The sequence below is a fragment of the Ixodes scapularis genome, unplaced genomic scaffold (assembly GCF_016920785.2).
Source record: "Ixodes scapularis isolate PalLabHiFi unplaced genomic scaffold, ASM1692078v2 PGA_scaffold2__306_contigs__length_199485367, whole genome shotgun sequence".
In the NCBI taxonomy this organism is placed as follows: domain Eukaryota; kingdom Metazoa; phylum Arthropoda; class Arachnida; order Ixodida; family Ixodidae; genus Ixodes; species Ixodes scapularis.
In genome coordinates, this window is record NW_024609857.1 from 64,488,989 (window position 1) to 64,516,514 (window position 27,526).

The 27,526-nt window shown below is 48.4% G+C and overlaps 1 protein-coding gene across 1 annotated transcript in view; it reads right to left on the reverse strand.

Moving 5' to 3' along the window:
- The window catches only part of LOC8032349 (luciferin 4-monooxygenase), a 55,675-nt gene that overhangs the window by 9,806 nt on the left and 18,343 nt on the right, over positions 1-27,526 (reverse strand). Inside the window, exons 4-8 of the mRNA XM_040220676.3 lie at positions 19,648-19,751; positions 16,690-16,892; positions 13,759-13,924; positions 11,969-12,244; positions 4,063-4,207 (exon numbers count right to left, since the gene is read on the reverse strand). Of these exons, the coding sequence (XP_040076610.1) occupies positions 4,063-4,207; positions 11,969-12,244; positions 13,759-13,924; positions 16,690-16,892; positions 19,648-19,751 (894 nt within the window). The remainder of the gene's footprint in view (positions 1-4,062; positions 4,208-11,968; positions 12,245-13,758; positions 13,925-16,689; positions 16,893-19,647; positions 19,752-27,526) is intronic.

Here is a 27,526-nt window from a genome sequence, read left to right on the forward strand (position 1 = left end):
GTTATGCATAACGCTTTTGAACACAAAGTACAAGTTGGTGACGTCGCTGCTGGTCTCCCATCTGCGCCACATTAGGCCCCATGTTGTAAGCCAACGCAGACGTGTTCCGTACCCAGCAGGAACATCTTCTCGTTCCTGTACCTCACGCGCGACATTTTTTTGTACGCCAATTTTACACATCTGTCAGAGTACTTCGTCTCCCTCGATCAGGCCAAGGCCTTCGATCGATTCGAGCACTGTTTTTAGAGCGCAGCTCTTAGGCGCCCGTTTCTGGCTTGAGCGGCGTCGGCGTCGCCGTCGCGATCGGCGTAACCTCGAGCCCCCTCCCCCCCCCAAAGACCTCGGGAGGACCTCGGGGAGACCTTGGGTTCCTTCGGGAGGACCTCGGGAGGACCTCGGGTTTCTTCTAGAGGACCTCGGGAGGGCCTCGGGTGTACCTCGGGTTCCTTCGAAAGGACCTCGGGAAGACCTCGGATTCCTTCGGGAGGACCTCGGGTACCCTCAGTGACCTCGGGGAGGGGGATCACGTGACCCCCCCTTCTCCCGAGGTCACGTGACCCCCTCCCAGGTCACGTGATCTCCCCGACGTCACGTGATCCCCCGAGGTCACGTGATCCCCCGAGGTCACGTGACCCACCCCCTCACTACCCTTCCCTCCTCCTCCTCAAGAGCTGCGCTCTAATTCGGCGTTACAGGGAGCTGTAAACTTTAGCGGAGAAACTTGATTGGTGTTGAGGTCACGTGGTGTTTGATTGAAATTTGGAAAGTTCTTGAGTTTCCTGACACCTTCATAGCCCTGCTCCGATCCCTGTGCAGTCGGATGACAAGCCATCTCCAAATAAATTGGCGGATCCTTGCTGCGTTTTCCGTGACCAAGGGAGTGCGGCAGGGTTAGGTTCCTTCCTGTCACCCCTGCTTTATGCCCTAAGTCTGGATCCTCTACCCCGACGCCTTGCGTCTTACTCCCGCATACGCGGCTTTCCGTTGCCTGGCCGCGGTGATGTCGCAGTTAGCGCGTACGCCGACGACGTCGGTGTGTTTTCGTGTTACTCACAGAGCTAATTGAGTCCGCTGCACAGCTTTTTTCAGACTACGGTTTCCTTTCGGGAGCGCGTTTAAAGGGGAACTCCGGCGACTTTTTGAGCAACCCCAACTAACTATATTTTTTAAATCGCCGTCTTTTACTCTTCCTAATATGTTATTTTGTATCGCGAAATTCAGAATAGTTATTGTGAAATCGGTAAATGAAAATGACGCCAAAACGAAGATTCGAATATACCCGCGCTTTTCATTGCCGTGACGTCACGAATGTGCCGGCTTGCGGTTCGAGCGGGCAGTCTAAAAATGAACTATGCCGAGCATTAGTATCGTGCTGCTGCGCGGGAGCTGGAGCGACTTTCTAAAGCATTCATTTGACACCATAAAACTGCTTGTAATCACTTGAAAACAAAGTCTACAGCCCCAAGAGTGAACCCCTGCACACTCATGACGTCACTTTTTCAATGTTGCCAGTAGAGCTTTTCACTTTGGAAAACACGATGAGGACCAAAATTGTAAATTCTGTAACTTCGCGAAAAAAAGTTATTTTTTCCAAATATTTGGGTTACTAGTTCAGCGATGTTTGTTGGTGTTTTTATCAAGTTTTTAGGCAAATCGGGGACTATGAAGAAAACGGCGGAGTACCCCTTTAAACACCTCTAAAAGCCAAGCTCTTCGTTTCGGAAGCTCCTTTCCCTCCTTACATACAGACACTCAAACTGTAGCCGTGGTTTGTGTCCTAGGTGCGCTTTTTTACTGTTGTGGAGTGTCGCCACGCACGTGCGAGTATATAACTTCCGCGCTCGCGAGCGCCAAGTCGCCTTAGTGGAAACGTTTGCGTTGTCGCTTCGTGACAGAGCGTATCTTGTGAACGCAGTTTTTTGCAGCCAACTTTATTATGCAGCCCACGTCGGCCTCCCTCCACCGCGTTTCTGCCAGCGTATAACGACCTGCCTTTTCAGGTTTTAGTGGAGCCTGGGCACGGAGATCACTACCTGCAGAGCTGTCCTCCGGCTCTCGACAGGAAGGGGAATGCCTCGTATCGACACCATGTCGAGAGTCCTCGCGCTTCGCACCATCTTGGGGGTGCTTGACGACACAGAACGCCCGGCGCGCTGTTTGGCCTTGTATTTCTCGGGTCCGTCGCGTCGAAGGCTAGTACATCGGGCCCTCGGCAAGCTCTACCCGAGCGCTGAGATTACAAGCCCTTTCTACTAAACGGTGGTGACATTTCAAGAAGATTTATGCAAAATGGTGCTAGACCTAATAGTGCGAGACGAACCACCGGCTCGTTTAGAGGTCTATACTTGACCCGGATCACAGCTGGCGAGCGAGTACGGGCAAGCGCTTTTCCCTGTAACTCCGTAATTTCCCGCCGTCTTCGTGGACACGGGGAAGACCTCGAGTGACGACCAGAATAGGAGGTTCTTCCGACCAGGGATCGTCTCCAACGTTGAGGCAGGGTGCCCAATTCGCGGTGCCCCAACTGCGGAGAGGTGCAGACAAACTCCCACGTTTTGGCGACTTCCAGCTTTGCACGGTCATTTTGGCGTCTCGTGAACCATGGTTTTCGCACTCTGGGCATCGTACATTGCGTATCGGGCCATCACTACCCTCGAGGAGGCTTCACCCTCCTCCTATTAGCAGTCGGCCAGCATGTGCTTTGTCAGAATCGTTGTGCTGCTGTGGGCCAGCACCGTCGTGCGCGAGCCATGTGGCCTCTGTTGTCCCATCTTCGTGGCTCTTTGTACCACTATCTAGACCGCGAACGTTTTTGGCTGGGAGAGCAGGAGTTTATGAGACGATGGTCCTGCCACTACGTCCGGCTGGCCAATGACCGAATCCTTCTATCTGCCACGCCACTTCCCTTGGTGTATAGCACCTTTACTAAAAGGGCATCCGAGTAAAACACTTTTACCACTTCGCGCGTATTTTTTTTTTTTTTTTTGCCTGCATCAGTGTTTTTTGGTACGCTATTCTCCCGTGAGGGGCAAGATACTGTTCTCAGTTATTGTGTAAAGTGAGCCAATTGTTTTAAAGGGTCCAAATAATGTAAACAAGCTTGAAGACCAGTGTTTATATTGTGTGTCCAGTGCCTTTGACTTGATGTCAATTTAGTTATCTAAACAGAACCGGAAGTTCTCCGGGACGTCAGAGACTTGAGCGCCACCTGGTGGCCTTTGCCGTGAAAGGGTCTATATGCTTCTCACGAAGTGTGCCAACCTGTTCAAGGAGTCAACTTGTACGCGACATTCGAGCCATTGATGTTCCGTTGCCATACACGTAGCGTAGAAAGACGTAGTGAAGCCATAACAAGTCAAGTGTAGAATGGCGGCTCCCGGGCCGTCGACGGCGGCCTTGCGACTACGATTTTCAATACAGGACATGACATCACCCCTTCGGGAGGCTCATGACGCAAACTGTTTCGAAAGCCCACCGAGGTGTGCGACGATCGCTAGCAACCTGCCACTTATGGCGAGCAAATGATTCTGGGCAAACGTTAACACGAGACCGCTTTTGCCCATGCGACGCGAGCGAACCCGATCAGTCAACCAATCACGCAGTGGTCTCATATTGAAAATGATCTAAAACGTTCATAAAATATCTTAACGTGCGCTGACAGTGTTTAGGTTATTCTAAAATGTCATAACGTGCCACGAGACGCGTCACTACTCGTTTTGCTGTGCACTGGAGGAGGACAGTCAACTCAGGGTTTTATGTTTTTTCTTGCGAAATTTACCTGGCTGAGACAAAACAAAAACGGGTTCCTATTTTTTGTGGGTGCAATGAGCATACCGGAGTAAACTTATTATGGACTTTTTTTTTAGATACCTTCCGCCGTGCAGCAACACTATCCGCAGCCCGCTGTACACGGTCTGAAACATCGCAGACAAGGCTAGTGGCACCATGCGAAGGCGGCGTCTTCAATTCAATTCAATTTAATTTACTTCATTGCATTCACTCTCATATTACGTCGTTGCGGAAAATAGTTTGATGGTCCCGATAAATAACGCTATTACTTACCGGACTGACACCATCCGTCGCCGTCTCTAAACTGTGCAGTTTCCAAAGGATGCTTGTAATAGCCCCTAGATGCCGAGGGCGAACGGTAGCAGAGCTCGCCAAGCTTGTTTGGTCCCAGCGTGTGACCGTTGCTCGGATCAATGATCTGCAGAGAGATTCGTTATCATTCGGGTGTTTTCATTGTCCGAAGCACGCGGCCAGTCACCGACAACGTAAGAAACGACGAAAAAGGCTTACACTCTAAGAAAAAAAAGAAAAGGCTGGTGGGTGTACTTTTTTGCAGAACACGGAGACAGCTAAACTCGATACGACGCCTAGATGGCGTCTCCGACTTGTGTGTTCAGCCATGCTCAGACTCCTATTTCGCTCCTGCATAAAAAATAGTCCCGAAGTGGCAACTAGTGCCACTAAATAAGCTACGCTCCAGAGTAACGACACTTGGCCATATTGTGTTTTAAAATCATGGTTTCCAGTTATCTGAAGCTTTATCTGAGATCACAGGAAGCGCTTTTCCGCCCTCCACAAATGTTTAAACAGTTCGCGACAAACCAAAGCCATATTACACGAGCTTCCGAACACCGAATCTAATGCTGAGGAAGTCGCCCTATTGAATCATGACGATCGGCAGTTGCGTCTGCTCCGCATACGAGCCAAAATGGCGGCGCCCACAACAATGTCGGTGGACGGAGTGCCGATACTCTAAGCGCAGCTCATTTAGTGGCTCTAGTGGAAACAAATGACGTCACGAAAGCCGGAGTGTCATGCTGTCGTATGTCGCGATCCTAGTGTATAATCGTAAAAGTTCTGCAAAAAAATGTAAAAATAAAACACGAGCAAACGCGAGTGTCGCTGTCATCACGGCGTCCCAACTCTTGGCTGCCGAAGCTTTCATGAACTGTCGAATTAGAAAGTAACGTTCGGCAGAATAGCCGAGTCTGCAACGTCACCCACCGCTGCTTTGACGCCGGCACGATCGCAGCAGGCGAGCACGACACTTCTATGACGTCATAAGGCGGAAATCGAGGGACTGCTTTTTTGCACGCGGTAAACACACCATATAGCATTAGTATTATGCGCGGGACTCACAACGCCATGCAATCCTTAAGCTTTCGGTGATTCTATTGATGGTACATTTGTTATACAAAAGAAAGGATGTCACAACCCTAAGAAAACACTTAAAAACCTAAAAGTTAGAAGGAACTCATAAAAGGCAAAGGTTGTTTTGTTTGTTTCTTCTTTCTTTTTTTTCAAAGAAAAGATTAAAGAAACAAATCATTGCGGATCGTGTGGAGGCTCATATAGGAAGAAAATAAACAAATTAGGAAAGGAACGGTATTCCGCATTCGGTCCTGTAGCCTTAGTTTTCCGATCAGATGCCGCAATGGCCCACATTGACGTACCTTCACTGCGTCATAAAACATTCGAAGCACTATTTTGGTTATAGGAAAATATAGGCCTTTAACGCGGTAATTGAAGCATAATTTTACGTTAGATGATTTAAAGAAGACACACTGAATAGCCGTACTTTTCTATACTTCGTTTCACCTTAAGTCCAGACGCAGTCGACGCTATATAGTTGACAGGACCAATCAGACAGCGTCAAAAGGACACCATCATGTTGTTTGTCATGTTTCTGTACGTGAATTCTATCACCGCTGAACTAATCAGAAACAACAAAGGTCCAGTGACTCTCTCTTTTGACGCTGCTTGACTGGTCCCATTAGCTCGTAGCGTAGGCTGCGTCTGAACTTAAGCCGAAACGAAGTGTAGTAAATTACAGTGTAATTTTTTTTGTTATATAGAAGAAGTCACGAGTAACGTAGCTACGTTACTCGTAGCTACGTTACTCGTTATTACGTTGCTCGTAATAAGTAACGTAAGTACGTTACCCGGTCCTGTTTTGAAAAAGCAACGAATCTGTTATTACGTTACCGAAAACAGTAAAGCGCTACCAGTAACGCAGTTACTTGTAACGCGTTACCACCAATACTGGTTTTGACCTCAAATGGGGATTGTCCGGCACCCCATATTTGGGAAGAGAACACTCGTCAGTTCCTTTTTGCCTCTTCTTCGACTGCCCCCCCCCCCCCCCCTACTCCTCCCCCTCCGGCCCTCTCCTTGTCGGTTTCGTGGCGACTCGGCCCGCCGTTGAAAAAGGTTGCCGACCCCTGCTTCAGCGTTATAGCGTAGCGGAGGGGAAGGGAGGGCGGGGGGGGGGGGGGGGGGGGGCAAAACGATCTACTTGAGCTCCCTATAACAGGTTTCATTACACAGTTTTAAAACCTGGTTTTTGCCCCGTTATAACTTATTTGGCATACGTGTCGGTATGAGGGCACAAGGTTTACTTCTCAGTTACTTATAAAAAAAATACATTGTGGCCTTCTATCGCGAGTTTTCTTTACGTTTTTTTATTATTTGAAAATCTCAAAAGGCGTTAAAACGCTTTTTCTTTAATCAAGTACGCTGCCTCGAATTTTGTGTCGACTCATGATTTATTAGAGTTAAGGCTGGCTCACACATCCTCGTTTGCTTAGGTTACGTTTTATTCCGAGAGCTTACCTCTGCTTAAAGGGGGACTGCAAAGAGAAAAGGTGTATTTTTAAACAACCTAATTGGGACAAGCATGCCACAAAACAACTTTTCCGTCAAAAACAAAATTTTTTTATAGCAATATTTATAGCGCCAGACTGATTTTAGTTTGCGGCTATTTCGTCCGTTTTAAATCGCGCGCCACAAAGTTTGTATTATACGTCACGTAGTGGCTGCTATGCGTCACGGAGTGACGTATTCCAGCCACTCCCCGCGCGTCGAAAGAGCGGGAGTTTCAAATCTGGAGAAGTTGTGACTCCGACTAAATTACGTCCTGTCGCGTTAATATTGCTAGAAAAAAAATGTTTTGTTTTTTCGCGGAAGATTTGTTTTGTGACATGCTTGTCCCAATTAGGCTGTTTAAAAAGAAATTTTTTTATTCTTTGCAGTAACTCTTTAAAGGGATACTTCAACGAAATTTGAAATATTCCCGTCGTGATCAAAAATAGGTTGAATATGATCCACAATATCCGTAAATGACAATCGCACGTATGCATTTTGAGCCTGGTGGCTGTATTTTTCGTTATAAACGGCCCACTCTGGCAAGCGCTCGGAGAAGGCCCAGCGGAGACAACGTGACATCCAACGCAATCGTGACGTAGGTCGTCTCAAGACGAGCAAAGCTACGGCGAGGTTGACGTCGAGAGGATGGCCTAGTCGTTCAAGCCACCGAAGCTGCTGCTGTTGCACGAATTTTGAGTGACGGGTTAATCTTCTATAATCTTGTAGGGGGACAATAGCGACTTCTGCGACACACAAAAGGCATTCTCGGGAAGAGGGGAGTTCCTCCTGTCCCCCTTCTCTCGTCGTGGCCGGAGACGAGACAACCTCCGTCACTAGCTGTCAAGGTTCCTAGACGGGCATTACAAGCGAGGCGTTAGCGACATCCACCAGGTGCTCTTTGCTAATCGTTTAATTCGTTTTAAAATTCCTTTTCGTGACTTTTTTAACAAGATGTTGGTATGTTCGATGTGACGCTGCTTTTTTGAACACATATAGACCAAAAAATGAGCGCCGAAATTTCGTTGTAGTATCCCTTTAAAGAGCAACTCCGCTCAATTCCGAAGATTTCGGGATAATGAGTGACTTCAAATTAAAAAAAGTACTAATAAAGCACACTACGTCATTTGCTACGCGGAAAATGAGACATATATTGTTCAATCTTATTTTAAACACGAGCAGAAATCGAAACCGAAACTTTGGCTCCCTCTGGCAACATTGACCTCGGGCCGCTAAGAACATGGCTGTCACGTGGTACGAGATGTCGCGTATTTAGGGCGACCATCCGTCCCGCGACTCGAGCGACTGTCCGCATTGAGGGCTCATGTACCGCGTCCCGCGAGAAACTCCCAAATCTTCAAAATGTACCACATTTCACACTGTCGTAAAATTCACTCCGCAACTCATGGTGCTGCCGAACACCGGGGCACGGTGAAGCGCGCAGGTTGCTGGTAATCGCTTGAATCGCAAGGGGACTCTATTTTCTCTTCAGGCATTGCGGGAAGCGACTGTCGTTCTTGCAGGAGGTTGAAGCGCAAGCGCCGTTGTGCCTCTTTCCTTGGTGGCAAAATATTGTAAGGTTCCTACGTCTCAGGGTTACTATGGAGAAAATTGCTCGTCAAAAGTTTAAATATAAACTATTGTAATTACCTTCATTCCGTTGTGTCAAAGTGAAACGGTTGCTGTGAAAGTTATCTTTAGTGAAGACAGCCACGCAAAGCAAAAAGCTTGCAACTCACAACGGTTGAAAAAGGACATATATGTTAAAAGGGGTGTAAAACCATGTTGATAAAAGTAAGCGTTGACCGGAAGTCACGACGCTCGAAAAAGCACATAATGTTAAAAGTGTGTGTAGGACCATGTTTATAAAAGTAAGCGTTGACCGGAAACAATAACCCGAAAAATATTTGCTGTTCCTTAATCGGTCTTAATTTTGAAAAGTTGTAATTTAGCTAGTTGGTGAATCCCCAATTACTCAATTTTATTTGGTGCATTGAGTTGTGGTGCAGTTGTTTTTTAAGCTGACAATTTCGACGGCTCGGTTCGTGGTGTACCTGTTCATAAATTTCCACTAACGCCCATTTCTTCTTGGCAACGACGTTTTCTGCGCTAGAATTTACTTAGATCAGAAGCACAATATTCTGCTGCCAATCAAAAAAAAAAGGGCAATTTTACTTAAAAAAATTATGGGCAAATATATATTGGTATTAAAAACAGCGCAAAAGAAAACAGTGAAACAATCCCGAAATATGTTGTACCAACTCGCCCATGCCTCAGCTTAAGCAAATACGACCCTCGGGAAGCGTGCAAAAGCAACGCTAACGTCATCGAATGCGGTGCTCAGGAAGAAGACGAACTCGACATGTTCTTAGAAGCCCAAGAAAGGTGACGAAGGCCGAACCGCATGATTGCAATTGAGCGAGCAAGAGCATCTGTACCCTGCTGGAATCTCTTCCCGGGGAGCCGCGCCTCAACAAAAACGAAGACATTCTTCGTTACTGGGAGAACCACAAGCTTGAACGACCAGAGCTCTATCAGCTAGCTCTGGCAGCACCAACTACGCAAGACAGCGCAGAGCGACTTGCTCAGGTCTCAAGTTTGTGCTTTCACATCTTTGAGCCAACTTAAAAGAGTCGACGATAGACAACATCATGTTAATCCGCGCGAACAGAAAGGCGCCATAGGTATATATAACGCTATGAAACATCATAACTTGTAAACGCTCTAGTGGGGTTTGATCAAGTATATTCCTCTTTTGCTGTGCGATAAAATAAATTCAAATAAATATAATGATTTCAATACGCCCCCGCTCTTTGTGTATATTTTAATTTTTTTTTTTGTGCAAACACTTTAAAGGGGCACTCAAGCGGTTTTTGGAGAAGCCACTTTTTGGTGCGATGGCGTTAAGGAAGTGTCAGTGAATGAGTATCTTCAGTTTTAAAAGGCAGAACCGCCTATTAATCACACAGGAATAAATATGTGCGGACTCTTTTCTGTACTTGCGAGGACCAATGAAATTATCGTAGGTTTGAAAATTTTGGCGGTCTTTGTAAAGTTTGGTTAAAGAAACAATTTTCAGTTCATTTAAATATGCTGTGCATGATAATATCACAAGACGTAAAATATTTCTAGTTTAGAATACGCGATAGTGCAATTACCGTTTCACAAACAAGGGACTACGTTTTCTCCTTGCCTTCCTCCGCGGGGGGTGAATTTCCCCAGGGATGCGCGGAAGCGCACTTATCTCCGCGCGTTGCAGGCCGGTCTGGGCCGGTCGTGCCGGTCGCGGTAGCCACTGTAGTCGCGGGCCGGCCGGCTCCTTCTATCCGCAAATGTGGCGTCGGTGGTGATCATCGGCGTGGACCGCGTGGTGAAAGCTCATCGTTCCGCGTAAAAGCGCTATCCTTGACTGTGAATTTTCGTCGTGTGTCGCTATGATAACCCAGCACGTACTAGAAGGGAAGATCCACCTACTCGTGCGGCGATGTCGTGGCGGCACTCTCAAGACAGCAGAAACGCCCGTGCCGTCCTGTTTGTTTACTTCGACTACAGTGGTGCTTTCTAAGCATTTGTGTCCTCGAACATCGCCCGGATTTTTTATTTGGCGCATTTCATGCGTGTGCTCAAGTTCAAGGTATTACTAGCGCGTACCCTATAAAGGATGCTAATTTTCACGCGTTTTCGTCACCGGAGAAAAGTGATTAGTGTTAGCAATCCTGAACGCTCGCAACGTCTATCTGATCACGAAATCATATTTCTACGTTGCTATATCGCTGCTAAGATTACATTGTCTTTTATAATCGTAGAAAAGGTATGTGGCGATATTTGTACTATTGCAATGTCGTGTATTACAGTCGTAATCGTCCAAGACGGCGGACTGCATTTTTTTTTTTCATCCACTGTACTTTGCAGGCTGCAAGCCTATCAAGAAAAAATAATAATAAAGCTTTAGGCTATAGAAACCTGTTACGGCATTGAGTAGCGGTGCGTCCCCTTTTTAGAGGGGCCGCCGAAACAGCTGACGGCGGCGTATAGAAGCGGTCGCCGTGCTGACGACCCGCTGCGCTTGTTGTAGTGGTCGGTCTGGTCGCCCCGGTTGCAACGGACGCAGTCGTAGGTTCGCGCTCGTTGCACATGTCTGAACCAGCCTTCCCCCCGTCCTCCCGAGGCGAAAGTCAACATGGCGACATCGTTTGACATCACGTACCAGAGGTAACGCTGCGATGTCAAACGTTGGTTTGGTTACGACTTGCCCCAACCGCAAATCGAAGAACGCCCGAAAAGGCCTGCGCTTCGTCGTCCTCGGAACCCGGACATGACTCCGAAGCGCTGCTATCCTCCACATCGCACGTCGGAGTGGCGTCATAGGAAATCATTCCCAGGTCGGCTGTCCGCCGAAGAATTTCAACCTCTAACGGCGTCAGGTCCTCGAGCGTAGAGAAATCGGCCATGATCGAAGCTCGAATGACAAAGAGGTTCGGCCGATGCAGCTACCTCGGGATCACTGCGCGACGGAACGTCGTCCAACGCCATTGGCCCGAGATCCTTTCTATAAGCGTGCGAGGACCAATGAGAGTGGTTTCGTTTTCGGATGAATCCGAGGTTCGGCGGCCTTCAATTACATTTTTATTAAAGAAAAATTCACCGTTTGACTATACTTTTTGGTTTTTAGGGATACTTAGGGCGTCTAAATTCAGCTGTCATCATTAAAACACGAACTTAAAATCCACTTGAGTGCCCCTTTAAGCACCCCGGGCGGTATTTCATAACAGATTGGTTACAATGAAAACAGATAACAAACTGGTAGCAGCGAGCAAACTAACACGGACGCAGGAAAGAAATGGACGGTAGTAGCGCTGGACTACAACTATATTTTTTCGCATATTCCATGTGGAAACGTCTCACTATTCCTTCCGCCCCACATATTAGATATGAAACCCACGTGGAAGAGAACGAAAGGAAACGAAAAACATCTATGCACCAAACGTACCTCTGCTGAACGAGGAATAAATATAAACAAGTTCGATCATGCTGACAAGGACCGGGAAGCACACAAGGTGTTGAGCGCAAACTACCGTACCGCAAAATCACTTTGCAGAAATGAACGTCACACGACTCGAAATCACGCAACGCGGTCACGTGACGCCAATGTCACGTGACTTGAATTCGCATTACCTGGTCACCTTACGTACATTTTCTCGCTAAATTTAGCTGAGAAATTACCGTGACAGTTCTGCGTGACTTTTTGTTTCTCAAAAAGTTGGGCTGGTGAAACACGTTTCATGTGAAAGCTGGGAAGAGAAACGCAAATTGTTACCTTGATCTCGAACAATGGGCCAGGATATCCAACGTCGGTGTAAGAGATTAGCCCTTTCGGCCAAGTGCAGATGATACCCCTTGATTCTGACATCATGTAAAAGACCCTCAGGCTTCGAAGGCTTCCAAAGACGCTCAGGACCAGCTTTGCGGCCTCCTCAGAGAACGCGCTGCCGGAGACAACGACGTTTCGCACTGTGGGCAGTTTCCGGCCCGTGGACTGAACGTATTCCGCCAGCTTTTGGATTTTCGAGGGAAAGCAGGCGAAGGTTGCTATCTGCAATCAGGGTAGGAAAACATTATGCTTCTTTTTTTAACAATCGAAAAAATCAGATTTATTTCATTTGCATCAAATGTGTCTCGTTTAAATCACTTCATCTAGTAGAATGTGACCTTTTGTCACTAGATATGTTTTTAAAAAAATGACTGCCCACAGGTCAGCGGCACCCGGGGCCACCGCCCCGGGTGCCGCTGAGCCTGGTGACGCTAAAAGAGCTTTTTTTTCTAGTCGAAATACAAAATATAAGTGGCGCGAACCGTTTCAATTATCTATGAAAGTATTTTTTGCTCAGTATTTTAAATCAGAAAAGAAACAAATGCAGTTTATAAAGTATGGAAACAAGAAATGGCCCGTCGACATACCCGCCACCAAGCGGTGGAAAAGGCAGCTTATACTAGAAATCGTTAGTGGGTTCACGCACCGACGAGGCGGCAAGCGGCGGGCGTCGAAAGTTTCCGGATGTACGCGGCTGCGCTGGGATCGTATGGACTGGAGGATCGACCGGTTCCGAGCGTTCCGAATGCCGTCGGTGAGCAGGTCTGGCTTGCGGTTTGGCCGTTTGGCGGTATGGCAGCTCGAAGTGGCTCCCGTTCTGAACTGATATTTACCCCATGTTTGCTGTCGTTTGTGGCCAATAAAGTGTCATGCCGAATTAGTGTTTAATCGCACAGCAAATGCAATGCGAGCCGCCCTGGCCGCCCGCTTCATACAGCCTATCCAGAACATTCTTTAGTGGCGCCCCCTCGAACCGTCGACACGGAGCGCGGCAGCCGTGAGCGCTCGCTGAGCTCGCTACCCCTCCCATAGCTCACGGCCACTCAAGCGAACAAGGAAGTCATGGAGGACGTTATTTTTTGCTTGCATTTGTAATTTTAATTCGCCAATAATTTTTAAAATAAAGCGAAATTTGAGAGAAGAGAAGTTTCATTAACTTACTACGTTTAGTGCGCTCAGGTTCGGTGCAAATTAAAAACCGGTAAAAAAAGTCCTTGGGGCCTTTAAGGGCTAGTTTCCCCACGATCGTGTCCCCCGCGAAGAAATGATGACACCGAACTTTGGACACCTACCGCCATCTATGAGCGACGGCGGCAAGCCACGTATCTGGTTGCCACCATCCCTCATAGATGGCGGCAGCCTTTCCACTTTGGCTTGCCGTCTTGCGGCCGGCCATTGCTTTCCATTGTACAGCTCGGCTGGTCTTCCTCTTCACCAAAACAAAAAAGAAGCTTCTTTTTTTTTTTTTTTTGGCGGGGGGGGGGGGGGGGGTATTTTTGCGGCATTTATTCTGACCGCATTGGCCACCGAAAAGTCGACTTCTCGATCGCCGGCTCGTCTCAGAAACACCGGTGGGTATAAAAATGAAGTGTCAGACGACGCAGTTGTCTCTTCCCGACTATTCCGGCTGGCGCAGAAAGATATTGGGCAAAGGTTCTTCAACATGGCATCCGGTGATATTTGTCGCCTGAAGTATGTCGCGTGAAATTCGCGAAATTGTAAGCGAGTGCTCTCACCTTGAACTTGTCGATCGCATCGGCGTATCTGTCCATTCCCAAGCCAGTAGGCAAAATAACGCACTTCACTCCACCGAGTGCCACGAGGAGAGTCCATAACCCCGAGGAGTGAACGATTGAGGTCCATATCAAGACCACTTCTGTGTCGGTATGAGTAAAGGCCTTCCTGCAATGGAGGAGCATTCAGAAGCCTGTCAGTATGATGCAAGAATGAGAGGAGGGGCGCAACCTCCAAAAACATAATTCACTTTCGAGACCTTCATAAGAGCGCCGAGCATGGATTGGATGGATTAGAGGGTAGACGCAGAGGCTAAATGTCTTTGTCCTTGCCCGCCGTTTCCCTCGAATTCAAGTGACTGGATCCCAGGAAAGTAGCGTCATCGCCTTCCCTGCCTGCTAGCAAGGCACAAAACGAATGCTAACACACCGACGAACGAAACATCGCAAGGCGATTTGTTTGATCGGTTTTTTGTTGCCACGGCAATCGCCATTTTGGTCCTTTCGAATCTTCCGAGGTTCAAAAATAGACGTTTTAAACCAGTCGTGCCAATTAGCTTGCTATTGTTGCGAAAGGCCCCGGGAGACGACCTTGCCGTTCCATACCGACCGGCACGGGTGAACGCCCTGGAGCATCGTCGCCAGGTGGCTAAGGTCAGCTGCGCCCGGAGACAGAGCGAGAGGCGCCCTGGAGTCGCCAACGCAGCTTGGTTTGCGGGCACGACGTGACCTTCTCCGAGGGATCATCGGGCTGACCCATGCCAGTGTCATTTAGCCGACTTCGCCGTCCGGCCCCTCTCCTGGCTTCTCCTACCTGACCTCGACGCACGGCGACCCGACAGCCTTGAGACGTCCTCGACAAGGGAGGGGGCTTTATTCAATTTCCCCAGCTTAGATCGCCCATGAGATTATCCCCTAACACACGGAAGCCAGGACGCCTGCAATTATGAACGTCTTCCGCCTTCCTCGACTTCGATGGCACCATTGTCCGCCGACATTGACTGGCGACATCGCGGCCAAGGATGTCTGGCCCTTCCGTGTGTGTGGTGTCGCGTGTTGCAGTGCGAGAGAGGGAGATGGCGCGCCTGGACGTTACGAACAATGAACCCTGGGGATTCCTTACTAGGGATGTAGGGAAAGGGGACGTTATAAAAGTAGCAGCCAGTGGCTGCTACAGTGTGTTCTCTGGTGTTCTTGACAGTGTTCTCAAGTGTTCTTGAGTTGATGTAACCTGTTCATATGTATATATAAAGAGTTGTATTATTTAAGAGACACCCCTCCAGCTCCCTGGTCCTTCGCGATTCCGGCCTCCACATGAGTTCCTGCCCTGGCTCGGCTGCCTGCCGTACCCAAAGTCCCCGGACGACCACGCTGTCCCAACACTATGCAGCGTCAACGTACCGAAAGCATTCCTCGCCAATGTAAGCCTCTTTGGTACAGTGTATATGCAATTAATTTATCGATCGTGCTTACCTCCACAAATCTTACAATTATACTGCTCTCGCGTATTCCAAAACAGGAAAATTATTTTTGCAATGCCTCCGAGCACCGAACGACGCATGTGGTGGAGGTGAGAAGACGAGCGCTAGTTTTGCCTCTGTGGTGGATAACAAAATCTCGGTATGCAAGAAATCTCTGTATAATATAGAAAGCTGCCCGGTCACCAACAAATTTATATCGGCTCACCAAGAATGGAAAGGTCCAGCAAAAATGACTCGTTCCATGTACCAAAATGGCGACCATACTGTGAGCTTGACGCTATTTTCCCAGGATTCAGTTAAATTAACTCGAAAGAAAGCGAACAAGAGCGTCGGACGCCATCGCTCAGCGTCCGAAGTTCGAACGTAAAATATCCCAGCGTACTATCCCGCAGAGCTTGGAATATGAGTTCGGAGATTGCAGTCATGCGAAGTGAAACGGAGCTTGGCTTTTCCCGTGACCACGTAACGATCAGTGTCCAGCGCAAAGTTTGTTGTTTTCAGGTCGTCCCTCGCTCATTCGCGGAACATGGCAGAACTCACTTAAAATACCGTAGTGATTAGTTCTCCGAGCGTTCTGCGAGAAAATAGACTTTATTTTTTTTTTTTTTTTTTTTTGTTCTTATAATAATTGTATTTAGCAACTTGCACCGTAAGAAGAAATAGGTTTTGGAAACAGGCCAGCCAAGATCGCAAAAGATTTCTCGGGCTTGGCGCATCTCCCGGCAGAACTACCGTCGTTTCTTTTTCTTTTATTTTTTTATTATTATTTTTTTTTTTTTTTTTTTTTTGCGCAGGCGCGATTGCTTGGGGAAGAGCCGTGTGATCAGATAAGGACGGCTCTTCTACTGGCTTTAATCGGTTCCTTACGCTCTAAAAAAAGATGTAGCCCTTATACACCCCTTGTTCCATATATACGACACCCCAAAACTTCAGTTCGACGTACGCTGACGTCGAACTGACGGCCCCAACTTCTACGAGAGGGTTGATGACGGTGCGACGCAACATGTTCAACAGCTAAAGTACGTATCAAAGACTACAGAAAACAAACACTGAGCTTTTGCACTAGGGCCAAGAAAACCCAGATTACTGCGTTTGCAGTAAGCCACGCTTTCTTTAGCTATTTTAATAAGTTGCACATCTCGGTTGTCAAGCTGCTCGTGAAAGTTGGTAGCGCCGGTTCAACGCCACTGCGCTGTACGTCCAACTGTAGTTTTAAGGTGTCGTAAATCTGAAAGGGGGTGTAAGGCTACACCTTTTTTTTAGTGTAGTGCGCCATCTCACGGCGTTTGTCATAAATGCGAGGGAATAGTCGCCCCGTTTGCCCCGTGGCGAGGCGGCGCCTTTGAGGCACCTCTATCTTCTCCCACCATGGAGGGGAGTGCACGCTCGCATTTGTCTTAGACAAAACAGAGTTCCCAAATATAAAAGAACCACACATGCTCTAAGCGCGTACGCAGACGCGTAGAAAGAAGCTACGTAGTTGTAATGCGTGATTTCCACGGGCTTGGGGAGTCCCGTGGTGCCCGACGTGTAGACCAGCCCCAAGAGGGTGCGCTCCGGGTCCTGTACGGGGATCTCCTTGAACTCGGATTCTTTCAGGTCAGAAAAGTTGGAGGCGGAGACAAATCCCGCGGCATCTCCCATCACGAAGAGGCTCTGAAATGTGCGAGCAATCCTAAGGAATTTCAACTCAAAACGCTGTTGACGACCCCAGCACTTATATATTTTTTTCATGGTTGCAAACGACTGGAAATGATTCGTAACGATTTTTCTGAACATTTTAAACGTGTAAACATTCTTTTTACAAAAAAATAAAACAAAATAAGAAAGTCAGATTTGAAAGTCCCGCCCGAATCAATGACGCTAAAGGAGTGATGGTACACGCCTTGCATTTTTGAGTGCGTTAAAACCAGAAGCACCATTATCTAAACTTTGAAACAAGGAGAAATAAATAGCGGACAAGGCGACACATTAATTTTTTTCTTGTCTCACACATTTAAAATGAAACCATCAAACTTAGGGTAAAACATGAATTGAACATGTGCCGTCTTTCGGCATTTTATCCAATGTACTGTTTTGGTTCGCAAACAGGATCTGTACCATAGAAACGCAAATGAGCTATTTTGGTAATGAACGTAAAGAGGACGTTACAGAAGAGACGATATGTGCGTGTTACAACTTCTCCGCACATTAAGCGTGTCTGAAAACGCCAAATATTGTTCATTTGAATCGCACTTTATCACTCCGCGAGAGCACACCTCTATGCTAACCGCAGCACGCAGCGCGCAAAGCGCGGAGGACAAAAGCCCCAACTTCACGCTACTCAAGCGAATCAAACCAGCCCCTGCACCGCCTTTTAAAAATGAAAGCCGTTTACAACTCCCTGTAACGCCGAATTAGAGCGCAGCTCTTGAGGAGGAGGAGGGAAGGGTACTGGGGGGGGGGGGGTCAAGTGACCTCGGGGGGCGGGGGGTCACGTGACCTTGGGGGTCACGTGACCTTGTGGGGGTCACGTGACCTTGGGGGTCACGTGACCTTGTGGGGGTCACGTGACCTTGGGGCGTCACGTAACGTCGGGGGGTCACGTGACGATACCGATGACGTCATCAGTAGCGTCACTGATGACGCCATCAGTGATGATGATGACGATGCGGATGCCGGTGACGTCATCAGTGACGTCACTGATGACGTCATCAGCGATGATGACGATGACGATGCGGATGCCGGTGACGTCATCAGTGACGTCACTGATGACGTCATCAGTGGCTATGACGTCAACGGGGGGTCACGTGACCTCGGGGGGTATCCCCAGGTCACGTGACCCCAGGGGGGGTCACTTGACCTGGGTAACATCGTGACCCTCGTGAGGGTAACCCTAGTAACCCTTGTGAGGGCAACTCTCGTGACCCTCGTGAGGGTAACTCTCATGACCCTCGTGAGGGTAACTCTCGTGACCCTCGTGAGGGTAACTCTCATAACCCTCGTGACCCTCGTGAGGGTAACCCTCGTGAAGGTTACCCTCACGAGGGTTACTAACCCTCGTAACCCTCGTGAGGGTTACGAGGGTAAGTAACCCTCGTGAGGGTAACTCTCATAACCCTCGTGACCCTCGTGAGGGTAACCCTCGTGAAGGTTACCCTCACGAGGGTTACTAACCCTCGTAACCCTCAAAAGGGTTACCTTCACGAGGGTTACCCTCACGAGGGTTACTAACCCTCGTAACCCTCGTGAGGGTTACAAGGGTAAGTAACCCTCGTGAGGGTAACCCTTGTGAAGGTAACCCTTCTGAGGGTAAAAACCCTCGTAACCCTCGTGAGGGTTACGAGGGTAAGTAACCCTCGTGGCCCTCGTGATCCTCGTGAGGGTAACCCTCATGAGATTAACCCTCGTAACCCTCACGAGGGTTACGAGGGTTGCGGTTACGCCGACGCCGACGGCGACGGCGACGGCGACGCCGACGGCGACGCCGCTCAAGCCGGGAACGGGCCCCTAAGAGCTGCGCTCTAAAAACACATCCAGCACAGCGCTCTCCGGCTTGAAGACTTCAACCACTATTTTTCCAACGAACGTATACATTCAACCCACCATTTATATGGGACATCACTGTGTATCTGCATCTCTCTTTTGCAGAGCGAGAGCCAACGCGCTCGCTCTGTGGAGCAGCAGCTGTAATTCAGGCTCCAAAAAATCACCCTATTGTTGACATGTTATGACCACTAACACCGCTGTACAAATTCAAGTTCACCGCTAAATTTAGCGGTAAAATTTACGGCAAGTGACGTATACAACAATTCAGTTTCCCCGCTAAATTTAGCGAAAAAATTTACGACACGGGACCTATCCACCAATTCCGTTTCCCAGCTAAATTTTACGGAAAACCTTAACAACGATATGACGATTCTCATCGTCATACCGTCCAATAAGCAGCGCAGCTAGCGCTGTCTAAACGCGTCACTCCGCATGATCGTCCCCGAATTTTTACGCATCGTCCTTTCACCATAAGAGAAAATTTAAATTACACATTTCTCTAAAACAGCGTGTTGATTTGATCTCGCAAATACAGCAAAACCTGCCGTCTAGCTCAAAACCAAGGTTCATATCACATGAGCGAATCGACGTTTTAGCGAATAACTAAACCGCGTGGCGTGGAACTTTCATCTAAAAAAAGATGGGCGTAAATCTTGTCGCGTGCTCTGTCCCACTCCTTGTCACCTCGAGATTTCGAAGCCGCTGAGTGTAAAATAATTATGTACGTGAGGTCACAACACTTTTATTAGGTCACTTTAAGAAACTGAAAAGCACGGTGTTTGCTTCGTCTTCAACGAAAGGAACTTTTTTTTTTTTTTCAACATATCGTTTGATTATTTTTCTATCTTCTTCAATATATTGTGAGGAGATTCATCACGCATACCTTGAATGGTGCCATGGCATGAACATTGGACACTTTCTGAACAAACTTTTGGCCGGTCAAGATGTGCACAACGTCGGCGTGCTTAACTTGATAATAGAGTTCCCCTGAGAGAAAACAGCCAGAATTAGTCAATGTATAAGTTGTGTCGAGCCTACGTCAAACGAACCGGAAAAATCAGCGCCTGCACAAACACTCTATAGAATACACCCCTTGTTTCATATAAGACACCCCAATAGTTCAGTTCGACGTACAGCGCGCTGACGTCCAACCGAAGGTAACAACTTTCACGAGCGGCTTGATAGCCGAGGAGTACAACCAAGTACGATATAGCTTCGGTACAGCCATAGCCTCCTCTTCTGGCGACCTGCGCCATCGAAAGCGTCGCTGCGGTGGGCCTGCCACGATTGGCCGAATGCTGACTGTGACGTCAGCAAAGAATTTCTCATCGACGGAAATAAGGCATCCGCCGGGATCAGATGACCAGATCCGGACTGGAGCACACGATCCGAACGGGGTCGCGCCGCCTACGGATCCCCAGTGGAACACGACCACTGCTCCGGGATCGGCGGATGCCTTCCCGTCATTCAACTGCCCGGGAATCCCCTCTCTGCGGCCGCCGCGGTCGTTTCAAAGACGTTTTCGCAATCGCGGCGCTAAAGCCTGTTTCACATGCAGCGGTTTTGGCCCTAGAGCGGCGCGATTTCTGCCGTCGCGGCGCTCTGGCCAGCACTAGAGCCACTCTATATGGCAGCGTAGCTGCCAGAGTAGCGACACGACGCAAAATTATTTAGATGCACGAAATCAGAAGCACCGATAGTGATCTCCATTTTGGGCCTGGGAGGTTGCCATGGTAACCGTGCTGCTAGCGACGCTGGGCGGCAATTTTTTGCTAGTCGATATCTCCCTTCGTATATTGAAAAGTGGTAAAAGACGCTTGTCATGGCTACATTGTAGCATGCGGTTCAGCACGGGCCTCCGGAGGAACGGTGTCTGTTTCTTCTTTGAAGTGAGACGATTTGCAGGCCGGGGACTGTCGGGCGACGAGAGCTGCTAAGTATCGTAGGTGATCGTAGGTGCACGGACAAGGCGAGTGGTTTTCCGCGCCGCCGGAATGGCGGCCGCTTGGTGGGACGTACGCACCGTCCTTGTACTTTGGGATTCGCTTCTTTGAAACAAAATCCGAAAACGCCGGCCACGATAGGACGATTGCCTCGGGGCATGACTGTTGCTCGACTGCTCCATGATAAGCGAATGTATGCTTAGCATCATACTTCTTCAAGACCCAATCATTCATTCAAGATGAGATTATCTCACCGACTGGCGAGGAGCGACGTTGACGACGGTCTCACCCTCGTTTAGGCGATGAACAGTCGACAAGGTTAAGCCAAGAAGGACGGCATGGTGGTCACCAGAGGATTGTTAACGCCATCAAAAGAGACGGACGCTGGATATGAGGTGTTCTTGCCGACAGGCCAAGTGGTCGCCCGGAAGTTTACCGGCATGCAAAATGTCTATATTTTTATCTGGTGTAGCACACATATCCGTGTTAAAGGGACCATGAAACGATTTTTTTTAACTTCTTTCTTAGTTGTAATTCTACGCTCAAAAGCAAACTATGATATCACGCGGTCGTAACATGCTAGGGCACCGGTGCGATGACCCCAAGCTTCCACCGTGCTTTTTAAGCACACCATAGAACTTGGCATTCGCCAGTGATGATAAGTTCCGTCAGTGCACCCATGGCCCACGAACGCGAATTCGAATATCCGTCGACGAATTGATTGTTGACGAGCGCATACGTCCGAGTGAAGCAGTTTTCGTGTCCAATGCGTGAGCTGGGGTCGGCTGACGTAATTTTGGCCTTTTGCAGGCATTGCAAAGAGGATATTTAGAACCATACACTCTTGGTTATAACATTGATTAAAAGTTTAAAAGGTGCGAACACACAGGACGAAAAAAAGAGACACATACGACATAGCACACTGAAATTAATTAACAAAAAACGGGCCCAGCTACGAAAAATAAATATTACACGTAAAAAATAATTATGTCTGTAACTTGTTAATTACAAAGACGAACACATCTCAGAGCATCTAAGTTTAATAATATGTGTTGATGCATTGTTATATAACAGGTTATTTCATATACGTCATTTGAGCAAACGCCCGCTTGTCACTTGAAAAAATAAACCAAAAAACACTGCGATCAAAGGCAATACATTGCAACGAAAGCACGTTATATGAAAGTCTTTAGAACTGCCCATTTGTAAAATCGTCGATTAGAACAAAAGGTTATTAAAGATCGCCGGCGCTTCCTCGCTAAAAGTTGCTGTGGTTATTCGGTGACCCAGGGCTGAAACAATTTCCCCTAGGCCCTTGCCGCGAGGTGTACCTTTCGTTTCGATTCTCAGAAATTCAAACTTTCAAAGGAAGCTAGAAAAAGGCGAAGGTTTTATGCTAAAAATTAAATCGTAATATCATTGAGTAGTACAAAACGTAAAGATCGCAGGAGCTTCCTCGTCAAACTTTTCTGTGATTATGCGGTTACCTCGGGCTAAAACAACTTCCCCAAGGCCCAACTTGAGACTCATACTTTTTGCATCGGTTCTTAAACACTCCAACGTTGAAACAAAGCCAAGAGTATGCGGAAATTGCATGCTAAAAGCATTATCGATCCTCGAACGCATCCGGGAATCCGAGCACCACTACGGCGATATGACTTAATTTGTCTCACAGGTGCTAATATCCAGAGCGACCTTGCACAGAAAAGGTATAAAGTCTCGATCTTTCAGATCTTCACGTTATACCTGCGTCAGATAGCACGGAGAAGTCCGAAATTGTCGAGAAGCAGCGGCACATTGCGACTACCGGGCACCGACCAAACTCGCATCCACCAGTACTGGGCGCTGCCATCTTACCGGTGACATCACGGCTCTTGCGAAATCATGTGAGGAGTAGTCACTCGGTTGCTATGGGCACGGTACCAGCCAACTACCAGCTCGGCTCGTCGCTATGGTACCATGTGTGACCAATCGCGGTGATAGGCGGCACACGGAAAAAAGTGGCGCTACTCTGGCAGCTACGCTGCCACGGCTCTAGCCAGCACCAGCGGTTGAGCCGCACGAGCGCCGCAACAGCAGAAATCGCGCCACTCTAGGGCCGAAACCGCTGCATGTGAAACACGCTTATCATGTGTTCGACGCACGAGTGGAGGTAATGGCTGAGGCGCTTCTAGCAAAGAGTGCCGGAATGCCAAATACCTTCTCTTCTCCTTCCTAGAAAACGAACCGGCTGTCGAGCCAAGAAGTAAGCAAGCGGCCATTACGAATTCTTCTGATGTCGAGACAATCTAGGAGCCCAGCCCGCGACGTGCCTCTTCTTCTTCTAAGGCGAGATGGGCGAGATCAGGCGAGATGCCCCACGAGAAAGGAATTCACGTGTGTGCGCCGAGGGCTGGCCCGGCTGGCTTCCGGTTGAATCCGCCGAAATCGTGGGAGCGACTTTTCTCGGATCCAGATCGAGATCTGGAGAAAAAGATTGGTGAAAAATCTGGATCTGGTGAAAAAGACTGCGCCTTGAGCCCTGGTATATCCAGACAATGCAAGGAAACACCAACGGCCGGGTCATCGGGCACCTTGCAACCTGTACTTTACATCTCGAAACAATGCCGAACAGGTGGAAAGCTCGGACACAGACGGCGGCGGCCAGCCTACGAACTGACATCCCCTGTGACTAAATTTCAGAACGTGAAAGGGAACTTTTTAAACCTGTAGCAGTCGATACCGTTGATACACCCGTAGCAGACAAAATACTCGGCGAGCGCGGGCGGCGCGGACGACCGGGACGACCAGCGGCGCAGCGGAGTGATACAAAGGTGCAGGCGAGATCGCCTGACCTATTGCCGGCGTCTGATTGGCTCCGGCCACACGTAGCTTTGGCTGCGCTCGGACGGAAGCTGAAACGAAGTACAGCGACGATAGCGCGTTCTTATTGACTCTTAACTGCGGTTGACTGCGTGTCAACCCAACTGTGCGTACAAGTTTGGTGCAAGCGGTCTTCGCAACGCAACGCGTCTGCTTGCCGCTACGGAACGCACCGCGCTCAAACGCGAATGTGCGTATGGGCCTTAACCGCCGCTGCCGCCTGTTGCGAAAGGCCCCAGGGCCCGTTTTCTCGAACGCAAACCGTGGTTTAAAGTTAACTATTGTCCCTAGAACGGGGAATTTCAGGTCACGTGACTGGGCGAGCAGGGGCGCCGAGGGAGAAGCAGTACCTACAAGCAAAATGGCCGCGACGTCGCTTAATGAGGGCTAATAGTTCTGCTTGGTTCTGCCGAATATTCATTTCGATCCGGCTGTTATATTAATGACGCACCATCAACCTATTAGCACGTCAAGCAAACCGGTAGTTCAGAGGGACAACTAAGCTAACCGACGGCAGCATTCCGCGAACGCATCACTCTTCAGCAGTCCGAGATCCAAGACATATGACGGTACATAAGCCTTGCAAGTGTTTTTATGGTGAGTAAAAGAATGTTTTGCGAACGAGTGTTGGTACATATTTATACTAAGACGTTTAATTTGTAACACGTAATTTGTAACACAATTTGCACGCCAACTCCTGAGCAGCGATTACTTTGCGGAGAAAGGGGGTTTTCCTCAATAAAGTCTTCGTTCGAGGTGAACACCCGATACCATAAACGAGAAAAGAGTCAAAGTACAAGCTAGCTGGTGGAAGTCAACCATTTCGTCGTTTACCCTGAGACTGGGGTTTTTTTTGAAGAGCAGAAGAACAGAAAAAACAGACAGGTCTCAAACTCAGCTACACGTTTATTTCAACAACTTCCTCTTATATAGTTCGAACTATATAAGAGGAAGTTGTTGAAATAAACGTGTAGCTGAGTTTGAGACCTGTCTGTTTTTTCTGTTCTTCTGCTCTTCAAAAAAAAAACCCAGTCTCAGGGTAAACGACGAAATGGTTGACCCGATACCATGCCACACCAGCTTAGGATCCAAGGTGGTAACGTACTTGTTGTGATCCCTGGACGGGCGCCCTTGTGCTTACGCTGTAAGCGCACAGGTCATATTCGACGGGAATGCGGGGCGCCGAAGTGCTCGGAGTGTTTTCGCTTCGGGCATGATGGCACCGAGTGTCTCAGGTGGTACGCCAGGGTGGCCAGCAAGGCCGGGACGGCAGAAACCAATAAACACGCCATGGATGCCGAGGAAGCGGAGCGTACTATCCAGGGCTTGGCGCCAGAAGCTTCAACCCCTGCCAAAGAACGCAAGAGTGAAGGAAACAGCTCCTTGGAGGCAGCCAGAGTGAACGGAGGTCAACCAAAAGGCGCACCTCCCAGCGGTGCCGACGTGAAGCCCTCTGATGACGGAGCAGACAAGGAATCGAACGACGCAAGCCCCGACGGACCTTCAGATATGGACGACACCAGCGAGTCGACTAAGCGAGCCTTCGATGACGGTACGGCAGCAGGAAACGGAGCACGCCAACTACACCCCTGGATGGAACGCACGAAGAAGGGGCGTTTCCAGCCCGCGCCCAACGATCCTAAAGAGAAACGACGGCGCAGGGAAAGCAAGTAAGGCGTTCTTTGCCTGGTTTCCTGGTGTTTAAGATTGCTACACCAAGACAACTTCGACCCTGACTGCTTAGGTTTTCAGTGTCTGCACCGAAGCACAGCGCATGATTTGTGAGTCCCTAACAGCCATCATACAGTTGCAACGCTGAATGTTCGTGGTTTACGCACTAGGAAAAAGCAGTACCAAATACAGCGATTATTGTCGAAAGAGCAACCCGAATTCTTGGCGTTGCAAGAAACTAAATTGGCTAAGGCGGAACAGGTAAAGGAAGCAGTTAGGCCTTTCATGCCTAACTACGAAATCTGTGTGACGCATGCAGTTGGTCATTCGGCAGGGTGTTTCCTGCTTCTGAAAAAGTCGGTACCGTAGTCGCGGCTATGCGTTACTATGGACACTGAAGGACGTTTCATTATGTGTGATTTTGTGCTCCTCAAATCAATTTAGGCATATTTGCATTTATGCCCCAAATGTGACCACTGACCGCGTTTTATTTTTTGGCGGTTTACATCGGTATCTTGATTTCGATAGAGCCCTAGTCCTTGTGGGTGACTTTAATTGTGTTGTACGACAGTCGGATAAATCGCCAATAAGACGAAACGCTGATAAGAGTGAATTACTTTTGGGCGAAATGTTGGAGGATTTTGACTTGGTTGATGTGGGCACTGTAAGGGACGCGAAGAAGGAAATGCGTTTCACCCATTTTCAAGCGTCGTCCAGTGTGCGTTTGGACAGGGTGTATGTTTGTGCCCCTCTAGCAGAACATTTAGGAAAGTACCGTGTCACTCCAGTCTTTTTCTCAGACCACAGTCTGGTTATCGCGGCGATAGGCGACAGAGCACCTGAAAAGAAAAAGTTTAATTGGAACTTATGGAAACTAAACATAAAGCTTCTGACAGACAACGTCTTTCTGAAAAACGCAGAACAGTTCTTGAAAGATGCTTTTAAAGAGCCGGGAGGGGACATTTTTGAGAATTGGGAACTGGCAAAACAAGAAATCAAGGCAATCGCCATTGAGAGGTCGTCAATTCTTTCGTGCAACGCCCGGTGTGAGGAACGTAGTTTAAATAAGGACTTGATAGAGCTGTGTAAAGCAGAGTGCGAAAGACCCGGTAATGGCGTAAAAAACGTGGAGTATGTCATAAAAATTAGATTACCTCCACCGCGAGCGCTATCGTGGTGCAGTAATGCGCGCCCGTGCAGAAAAATACACGATGGGCGAGCAGCTCACTAAGCGTGCCTTGGCAGACGAGAAGTGTTACGCACTTCGGAACGAAATAGCCGAAATTGAATTCAAGCAAATGACTACGGATCCCGAGAAAATAGCACAGGCCTTCCTCGAGCATTACGCACAGCTTTTTGCTAACAAAGCGCAAGGGTGTCATACGGACATTTATGCCCAGCTTTTAGAAAAACTGCCAAGGCTATCGAATGATGAACGCGAAAAACTTGAGCAAGAAATTACGATCCAAGAAGTGGAGCGCGCAATCGACGACCTGCCGAACTCTAAGACGCCGGGACCGGATGGATTGGGCGCAGAATTTTACAAGAACTTTAAGAACCTAATAGCCAGTGTTTTTTTTGTTTTTTTTTTTTTGAACGTCATTCATATTGCCTATGAACGAGAATGTTTGCTCTTTTCATTTTCTCGTGCCTACACTGTCCTGATACCGAAATGTGATGACACCGTGAAACTGCGCAGCGTCACCGGTTATCGCCCAATAACGCTATGCAATACCAATTACAAGATCTTCGCGAAAATTCTGGCGCGTCGCCTTCAAAGTCTCGCATGTGAGATAATAAGCGAGCATCAAACGTGTGGGATACAGGGGAGGACTATCTCGACAAATATGCATGTGGCTCGTAGCGTCCTAGAGGCCTGCAGTGACAGCACCGAGCAGGTTGCAGTGCTACAGATAGATCTAGATAAGGCATTCGACAGTGTTAGCCATGATGTACTCTTTGATGTTTTGAGTCATGTCAATGTTGGTGACGCCATCCTAGAAGGTGTAAAGATGGCCTATAAGGACTGTACAACAAGGCTTATAGTGAACAAAGAGCTCAGTTCTGTTATTAACGTACGAGAGTCGGTACGACAAGATTGCCCTATGTCTCCCCTTTTGTTTAATTTGTATTTAGAGCTTTTTAGAGCGCAGCTCTTAGGGGCCCGTTTCCGGCTTGAGCGGCGTCGCCGTCGGCGTCGGCGTCGCCGTCGGCGTCGGCGTCGCCGTCGCCGTCGCCGTCGGCGTCGGCGTAACCGCGCGGTGCATCATGGGAAATGTCCCATAA